Source organism: Pygocentrus nattereri, chromosome 6 (genome assembly GCF_015220715.1).
Source record: "Pygocentrus nattereri isolate fPygNat1 chromosome 6, fPygNat1.pri, whole genome shotgun sequence".
NCBI classification, from domain to species: Eukaryota; Metazoa; Chordata; class Actinopteri; order Characiformes; family Serrasalmidae; genus Pygocentrus; species Pygocentrus nattereri.
This window is the reverse complement of record NC_051216.1, coordinates 45,827,135-45,836,798: the sequence shown is the minus strand read 5'-3', so window position 1 is coordinate 45,836,798 and position 9,664 is coordinate 45,827,135. Positions and strand designations below refer to the sequence as shown.

The 9,664-nt window shown below is 41.2% G+C and overlaps 1 protein-coding gene across 1 annotated transcript in view; it reads left to right on the top strand.

The window, feature by feature from the left end:
* ints6 (integrator complex subunit 6) overlaps window positions 1-9,664 on the top strand; it is a 35,093-nt gene that overhangs the window by 22,635 nt on the left and 2,794 nt on the right. Inside the window, exons 8-17 of the mRNA XM_017724639.2 lie at window positions 307-459; window positions 1,909-2,041; window positions 2,796-2,890; window positions 3,039-3,149; window positions 3,631-3,846; window positions 4,486-4,612; window positions 5,260-5,402; window positions 6,316-6,490; window positions 7,063-7,404; window positions 8,949-9,042. Of these exons, the coding sequence (XP_017580128.1) occupies window positions 307-459; window positions 1,909-2,041; window positions 2,796-2,890; window positions 3,039-3,149; window positions 3,631-3,846; window positions 4,486-4,612; window positions 5,260-5,402; window positions 6,316-6,490; window positions 7,063-7,404; window positions 8,949-9,042 (1,589 nt within the window). The remainder of the gene's footprint in view (window positions 1-306; window positions 460-1,908; window positions 2,042-2,795; window positions 2,891-3,038; window positions 3,150-3,630; window positions 3,847-4,485; window positions 4,613-5,259; window positions 5,403-6,315; window positions 6,491-7,062; window positions 7,405-8,948; window positions 9,043-9,664) is intronic.

Genomic DNA, 9,664 nt, shown 5'->3' with positions numbered 1-9,664 from the left:
TGCTCGTGTGTGTGCGTGCGTGCGTGCTCGTGTGTGTGCGTGCGTGCTCGTGTGTGTGTGCGTGCGTGCTCGTGTGTGTGTGCGTGCGTGTGCTCGTGTACCTAAGAAAACACGAGTGAATGACAATCTTTTTGAAACTGAAAGTGGTTTTTGAGAAGAAATTATTCCTTAAGAACGTTTGGGAATGTTCTGAAATTTCCTAAATGAAGAAATTTTAAAATAAATATGTATATTTTCAAGTAAAGCTTTGTGATGTGGAATATAGTTCATGTTCCCATTTGTTCTGTATGTCGTGTCCTGGTGCAGCCTCCGCGTATGGCCCATCCTCAGGTGCGGTTCTCTTGTGTGGACTCAGAACCTATGGTGGTGGATAAGGTTCCGTTTGACAAATATGAGCTGGAGCCATCGCCCCTCACGCAATACATACTGGAGAGGAAGTCTCCACACACCTGCTGGCAGGTATGGCGTACTGAACTGTCCCTTTTCCTATAATAAATCTTCCGTTCCGTTTTCTCTTTCAGGCCTTAAAAAAAAAGCTAAGAACTGGAAAATAATCGTAGTCAGTGTAATTAATTGTGTAATTGTGAGAGACCTGTTCTTGTTGGAACCTTGTGATTGAAATGTTTCGGCTGAAATTTGTGCTTTGCTGTATCTACTCAATTACCTACAATGTCACGGTAAGAACTCTTAAAACACCACAGTTACTCAAGGACAGAGTGAAAAGGATGGAAATTAGGCTGCACTAAATTTATCAGAATAATCAAGTTTCAATCCCTCACCAAACACAGCATGACCACATGTAATGTTCAGGTGCTTGCCTGAATATTGCACTTGTTTTTTCCTGTAATGCTTCATTATAACACTAGATTGATTACACATGTCTGATTGAAAAGCATAATTAAACTAAAAATTTTAATCTTTTAATTAAATTTGAATCCAAACTGACATCTTGAAAGTTTAAGGCTGGTGACTTGTCCATTACTATTTATACTTTTTATACTACAAAGTGATTCAAAAAGATTAATCAGATTTCAAAGTGCCATAATTTTACAACCGTGAGGTGCCTAGGAACCAATAACATGCCAGTTAAAGGGGTCATAGAGTTTCTGGCTGTCAGTATGGCAGTGAACCTCCAGCAGGTCAGAGCGTTCATCGTCGTTACCAACAGCTCCAAGAAAGCTCACCAGCATCACCAGATCTCGCGCTGTGTGACTCTTTTTGTGGGGGTACGTTAAGGATTCTGTTTATGTGCCACCACTGTTGGCAACACTGGATAATCTCTGAAATCGCATTGAAAGAGCCGTGAGTGCAGCGACACCCGACGCGCTCAATCCAGTATGGGATGAATTTGACTACGGCGTGGATGTTCAGCTGGAGGAGGTTCATACTGAGCACTTAAACTTTATGCTCACGTAAACTATTTACAATTTACTGCTCTGTAATGATTTACAATGATTTTGGAAGTAAATCATTTTCAAATCAGATGAATCTTTTTGAATCGCCCTGTATTATTGGTATAATTTAATCAATGACTATGCAGCCAAAAGCACACCTTTCTCTGAGACTGTGTGGCCCTAGAACAGTACTTGTACCTTCTCAGAGCAGCGTGAAGAAAAGCCTTGCATTTCTATGATATAGATCTTAAGCTAGAAAGCATAATTTTAGGGGCTGGCGCATGATCTCCAACATCGGTGCCAAAAGTAAAGTAAGAGTGGACGGGAATTGGTAAGGGCCAACTCTAGTGCGACTTCTGCTTATTTTCCATCCATACCTTTTGTAAAATAGTTTTCCTTTTTTTTTCCCGTTTATTTGCCGTTTTCTTACGAGTTACTTGCAGGTTGAATTCGTATGTATGTGATTGGCATGCGTAACTAAGTGGTGTTTACTGCTTCTTATTGTACCCATCAGGTGTTCGTGAGTAACAGTGCTAAATACGGCGACCTCGGGCAGCCCTTCGGCTACTTGAAGGCAAGCACTGCTCTCAACTGCGTCAACCTGTTTGTTATGCCCTACAACTACCCTGTAGTGCTGCCCCTCCTTGGTGAGTCTCTTTCTTGTGAGCCTACATTCTGATATGGTTATATAGGTAGATTATTAGTGCTCCATATCCAAGCTCCTCTGTAGGGATGCGTGTGGACTTTCTGAGACGGTAACGATTACATTTTGGGACCGATTTTGATACCTGTAAACAGTTTTACTCAATTTTAGGTCTTCACAGTGATGCCTTAATGAAGTAGAGATGTGCACAGGTGCTCAAATGCCACCGTAACTGTTCCAGGTGCCAGTATTTTAATATAGAGATCATTAATGCACCACGAGTTTGACCCGCGATGTTTGAGGTTTCCATTGGCTATTTTTGAATGGTCAAATGTACTGCTAAACTTCTTGATACTGATTTTTAAAAAAAAAATTATAAACATTCTGACACCAGTGCACCACTTGCCCTGTTCATGTATTATGTATAAGAAATATCTATATATTAAAATGATCTGAAGCCGCACTTCCCTTCTACTTGCAGTCCATCAAATGTCCATTCAAGTCTTACCAGCACCCCAATATCAGAATTAGCCACTATCCCTGATATGAGGTGAATTAATGGGGTCAGTGCTTGTGTGCATGAGCAAAAATTGGCTTGTATTGCTTATTTGTGATTTCAGTACTTGTCAGTGATAATTCAGCAGTTTATATACCAACCTTCGATATTATGCACCCCTCATCTTGCTTATTCATTTTCCTTTAATGAGTGTATCAGCTCAGTAATTTATGACGTTGCATTTCTGACCGTATGCTACTAGATGACTTGATTAGAGTGCACAAATTCAAGCCCACAGTGAAATGGCGCCAGTCCTTCGAGACCTACCTGAAGACCATGCCCCCATACTTCATCACGGTGAGTGCTTTAAGGACACAAACATGAACATCTCAGCCCGTGGACATATTAATAGTACGTTTTATTCACGTAGCAGTTTTTGAAAACGGCTTTAAAATATGATGAGATTTAAAGACTTTGCGCATAAATCGTCTGTGGGTGGTTTCAGCCGTTGAGGAAGGCACTGCGAATGATGGGGGCTCCAAACCTGCTGGCGGAGAATATGGAGTACGGATTGAGCTACAGCGTGGTGTCCTACCTCAAGAAGCTCAGCCAACAGGTACACAAGGCTGTACAAAACATGCTTCAGTTAGCTTTCATAATAAGCTTTAAATATTAAGAAATGGAAGTTTTGGTGTTTTATGTGTTAAACAGTACAAATAAATGTGTTATTACAGAATTGGAAAAACCTGTAGCCAAATGTTTCCCTGTGATCTACACATCGATGTACTACCAGTCTGCCGTTTAAACAGCTTCAAATGTTATCCCCTATAAATCGAGGGGAGATATATTATATTATATTATATTATATTATATTATATTATATTTTATATAATATCCTTAGTTGAATCTTTACAAAAACGTGCATATATATATATATATATATATATATATATATATATATATATATATATATATATATATATATATATATATACACACACACACACACACACTACATGGTTATCTTATTTATTAAAATCTGAAATGATGGGATTGCGTTTCACACCATAATACCGGTTCTTGCATGTGCTTTACAGGCGAAGGTGGAAGCGGATCGAGTGTGCGCGTTGGTCGGGAAGAAGCCAGGACCGGAAGGTGGGAGTAAACTCCGATCCAGAGGCTCTGCGTTCTCATTGGCTCATAGGAAAGATTTTGCGCAACTGCTGCAGAGCATCACTGGGGACGGGCCAGCTCTGCCGCTCGAGTCTAACCCTAAAGAGTTCTCAGGGTTCCAGCTTGCTGTTCTCAACAAGGTCAGCCACACATAAACTGAACACAACTATGCCGTCACACTGTCAGCAGTCTTAAGTTATTTTCGGTGTTTGAAGCGCAGTCAGATTTAGACATAACTAGCTGTTATTTGAGCGTTTATGAAAGGAGACAAAGTGTAAACCTGAGATTTTGAGAGAGAATGACTGCACAAACACAGTTGGGAGACTAACAAAGTGGAGCGAGTTTTTCCAGAGACGTTTAAGTGCAACACATTTAGTGGATGTAATAATAATAATAATAAATTACATTTATATAGCGCCTTTCACAAACCCAAGGTCGCTTCACATAGCAAGAAAAAAAAAGTGCAGAAAAATCCAATTAAAAAAAAAAAATTACATTTACATTATTTTTGTGTGAAGTTTTCTCGAGTGGACCAATGGGAATGCCCCAAAACAACATAAAATCTTATTTTTGCGTTGTCCTGTAAAGTTACTGTGGTCAGGCAATATATATTTTTTTCCTTGTAGGCTTAAACAATTTTCTCTAATTTCTGCAGTCTAATATCTCAGTTTTGTGCTACATGAATTGTGCATATTGTTATTTATAATTACTGTACCTTTGAGCTTGCGTGCTTTGTTCCGATGGCTTAATTTTCTCAGCGTGTTTGTCTCTGCTTGCAGGCCCTGAAGCCGCAGGGATTGCGAAACCCATATGATATACCAAGAGAGCACCTGTTAGACCAACTGAGCCGCATGAGGCGGAACCTTGTAAATGCCGGTGTGTGCGTCCTCAGGGGCCAGGATCAAGGTAACGTTTCAGAACTGTGGATCGCAGCCAGCTGGTCTCTTCCTGTTCACATATCTTAGACACAAAACATGACAGCAGGACCACTAGAGGACACTTGCACGAGTGTGGATGGATCTAAACGGCTAAAAATGCATTATGCATGCAGGAACTTCTTAATTTTGAGGAAGTATAAGAATGTTACTTACAGTATCAGTGAAAACTGATGCAAATGTTTTCTGCAGTAGGATAATGGCTTTCTGGCTAGTGAGTGCTGATTGGTTGCTGGGTAAAGCAGTTTTGTCAATAGAATGATTCTTAGTGGAGGTTATTTGTCTGTCTAAAAAATGAATAAATAAAAATTAAGCATTTACAAATGACCATTCTTTGCAAATGCTTCATAGACCGCCTTATGAGTGCCTTATGAGTGCCTTATGAGTGCCTTATGAGTGCCTATAATTTTCCTAAGTGTAAATCTTCTAAAGCGTAGTGATTTAATCTGTTTTTTGCTCATACTGTTACCATCCTGGCAACCTCCAGCACGCTGTATAAAGCTACTGCACTGAGACTCATTCCTAAAATCAGAAGAAATGATGGGTTGACATTTAAACTGGGTCTTAAAATGGAATTTTCCCCTTTATGAGCTTCTTTATTTTGACTGTTTGGTCTAGATCAGCTGCACAGTGTGCCTATAGCGCAGATGGGGAACTATCAGGACTTCCTAAAACAGTGCCCCGCCCCCTTGCGGGAAGCAGATCCAGATCAGCCAAAACGGCTGCACACCTTCGGCAACCCCTTCAAACTGGATAAGAAGGTACATCTTGTGTACATGCCACACTACCTCTGACCACAAGTTCATTTTTAAGTAGTAACATGTTTTTACATTTAGGATGTCAAGCAGATTTTTGCCAAACTGTGTGTTTGTTTTATATTGAGATTTACATGAAGTGCTTGTTGCTGCCAGTGATTAGTAGCGATTCACCGCATTGAAAGTTATTGGCCGAAACTGATTCACGCCAAAAAATAAGTAAGGGTTGTTGCGCACTGAACTGTAAACTGTAGGATGTTAGATTTATACTGTTAAATTTCAGGAGCTGAAGCGACGTGCCCTCGCTCCCAGCTCAGATATCTTAACTCCGTATAAGCTGATTTTAGAGGCAGCTCTGCACGAGACGAAGCACAAAGCAGGCAGACGGAACGTCTTCAAGTGCAAATAAGACATTCTTTGCTCTTCACAGATCGAGCTTTGCTTCAGTCAGAAGCTGTCATGGAGTGCTCCCACGCAGGAGATAACTGCCTGTAGTCCAGTTTGAGTTTTTTTTTTTTTGAGCTGCTTTTGGCAGTTTTGCTCCTTTTACACATGAAATGTGAAAAGTTCAGTCTGATGGAACGCAGCTATTATTATTCAACGGCAGAGACTACTTTTGCCTGTGCTTGGCTGTGCCAGTAGTCCCCAACACTTGTCCTGGAGTCCTGTCCTGCAGTACAGGTGTGCTCCAGGATCAGGTTTTGGAAACACACTCATAGCTTAAGACTTCATGTTTGATCTTGGAGCACAAGACATGCTGCCGGCTCTGATTTCAAAAGTCTGTTTTTGGATTTTCGTGCCACTGCAGATTTGATGTTGGTGACTTACTGAAGTTTTATGTTGCAGGCGCCCTTGTATGCACTGTCATATGGGATTAGGTTTGTTTAAGATTTTAGTCTTGCACTCTTCTCTTTCTCAGGCAATGATGGTTGACGAGGCAGACGAGTTTGTGACGGGCACTCAGGGGAAAGGGAAGCGCCCTGGTGAGCCCAGTTCTCCAGCTGGAGGAGGAGCCCCCAAACGCAGGAGATGCATGTCCCCGCTTCTGCGTCCTGGACGAGCATACACGCCACCGAATAAAACGCCGCCTAGAGGTGAGCACGTTCCCTCTGAGGAGAACATACCATGTTCTGTAGGGAAACACTCATACCTCCTTATCTGGTGGATGTGTTAGTTTGTGGAGCCGTGGTCCACACTAAATTTTGTCTAGTGGACTAAAGGCTTTTTTTTCCATTAAATGGTGTTGTGTTTAATAGCCTGTAATCTTGGATCAGTGGATGTTTTATGGTAGTCTGCCTCAAGTTTTTGATGCATTAGTTCAGCGTTGAGTAAGCGTTGAACATTGTGCCATGAAAAAGCGACATTATGTTAAGCCACATTGGTGAGGTTTTATTTTGTGGTATATAAACAGTGTGCACTGTTAGAACTTGGTAGGCAAACGCAAGCACAGTTTGTAAAAAGGGTCCAATTAAGTTCTATGTTCTGTATTTTATTTTTAAAATAACTGTGTAGGTTCTTCTTTTTTGTAAAAGTGGAATTTTTATGAGAAAAAAAAAACAAACATTGGCCAGAGTATGCAAACATGACCAGCATGAGGAACACGCACATCAACCTGTTTATGTAGGACATGACCCTGCATGTGTCTCATGTGTAGAACCATGTCTAGTTCCAGATAACCTCTCCTCAGTAGAGAACCATGTTGGCCATCTTGAGGCAGACCGCACCCCAGACACAGAACCCTCTCCTGGACCAGAGTCGGCAGCATCGTCCCCTCACCTGCCAAAAAACCACTTGGACGTGGATGAAGAGGAGCAGCCGCAGGAGCCCACGCGGGAGAATGGACAGTCCAACGAAGAGGAGCCATCAGTGGGAGGAGAGGAAGACGAGCAAGTCGCCCCGCGCTACCCGTCCCCTAACCAGCTGAAGAAGATGAGAAAAGAGGAAGGCCAGGAGCTGAACACGGAGCTCCGCGTTCTCATCACCAAGGAGATCAGGAAACCAGGCAGGCGTAAGTGCTTTCATCACTGCGTTGGTTAAGGGTGGGAATCACTCGATTTACAATTTAATGATATGAGCCACAGTGTCCGTCTTTACGTGCAAAGATTTTTTCCCCAATCCAATTAAACACCTTCTAATTATAGATGAAGACTGAGGTGGTTATCTGCTCACTCTACTCAATCTGATGGAAAATTTACTTACTCACTACAAGTAATCCGAGCCACAATGACGCACATACGTAAAGTACCACTTAGCTGTAGATGTTACCATGACAACGAGAGTCCAGTCAGAGTGAGATGAGCAGCAGTGAGCAGTGATTGTGTTTTTAACTGCTTTAAAATGACGTCAGACTCAGGAAAACGTTTACTCTGGTGTTCTTCCTCTGTTTAACATATTTTTACAGGATTACCCACCCCGTTCAGTCGGATAGAAATGGTATTCCGAGTGGCCTCGATCGGACTAGACTATTTCAATTGAGGTGTTTACATGGACGTATTCTATTCTGATTGAGCTACTAGTTGGATTATTAACGGATTATTAGGCTGCATGTAAACATGGCTGTTGTGGCTCTTTCACAACACCAAACTTTGGCGTCATGGTAGTGCACCAATAGGCTTGACTCATGTTTAAAATAATATAATCTACAGTTTGTCCTCCATGTATCAGTAATCAACTAAACTTTTTCCCACCCTTCCGCAAGGTTTGAGTGTTCTTGCTGTGAGCTATGTACACGATTAAACAGGTATTTATTTGTTCTGCTTTTTTACAAACTGCACGCTTTGGCAGTGTTGCTATTGCAGAGTCTAATGCTTAACAAATCCTCATTGATATTATATAGAACAGATTATTTTTAAGGGTTTTATTTAATATTATTGAACTCCTCAAGAAAACAAGTGCAGTCACTTTTCAGTTTGTTTCTCACTTGTTAAGTACATGTAATACATTTTGCAGCAGATTATTCAGAGGAATGCCAGCACATTAAACGACCTATGGCCAGTGACGGCTAGATGTAAAACCCTGTTTACTTGGTGTTGGCTTGGTACTGGTAGAGAATGGCTTGGTACTGGATGAGCTCCTGCTTACAGGAGTATCATTGTATTAAGATAAATCCTGCCTTGTGTTTGACACTTTTCCTTTTAACCGCAACTTCGCTAATTACATGACACATTATCAGAACTTTGGCTTTTGGCCTGTTTAGACATGAAGTTTTGTCATTTTTAGCAATATGTTTCTTATGAAAAATAAATTTGAAATATGTCTGAGTCCAAGGAAATTTTGAAATGTTGTTGAAACCCTGAAATGTTATTACTGTTACGGTAAGAATGGTTTGATTTATTTATTTATTTATTCAGCTCCTCCATAAAATTCAAGGGGGTTGATGCATCCAAAAAGCACATTGTTTGGTTCTGCATCTGCCACCTTGCTGTCCGTTTGTAGAGCTGTGATTATGGACGGAGGATCCTACAAAAATATAGATTTCTAAAACTGAGTGAGACCAGGCTGACTGGAATTAGACCTGGATTTCCATCTGTCTTTTCTCTCTTTCTCCCTCAGGTTATGAGAAAATCTTCTACCTCCTGAAGCAGATCCAGGGGAGTCTAGAGACACGACTTATCTTCTTACAGAACATCATCAAAGAGGCAGCCAGGTACACGGCACCCTGAGCCATTTACTTGATGGTTCTTATTTAAAGGGCAGTTCCTCCATTTTTTTTTTTAGAAGAAACTAAACAAAGTAATTCAGGGTGATTTGATCAGTGTTGCATGTCCGGGATGAAGTATTGTAATTAAACAGTAGAACCCGAGAGGGAGGGTGTTATCATGAAATAACATTTGAGCAACGTTCAAGTGGCTTGAGCGTCTCCTACAGCTGTCGGAGTCGTTGCTTAGCAACGGCCTCAAAGTGGAGTGATGGTGTTTGGGGGGAAAACCCACTTTCAGCCAGTCAGCTTGCGTGGCTGGAACCAACTGTTGTATAATGTAATATTTTTACCTTCTTTGCCTGATCTAATAGTCTAGCTCCAGGACCTGTTGCAGTTTGCAGCTTAACTGTTTTTACAACTTTCTGTCCAATGTTTGATTTCCTTACAGCTGACTTGAGAATTTATTGTGAATCGAAATTCATTCTTCATGGTGTTGTGAAGCTCTCGGGCTTGCTGGCCCATTGCTCCACAAGATTTGCACAGCTGGGCCAGATGTTTAGGGTTTCACAGCCTTGTGTAGAACCTGATCACAAGGAACAATGTGATGCATTATGACTGGGTGTAGAGT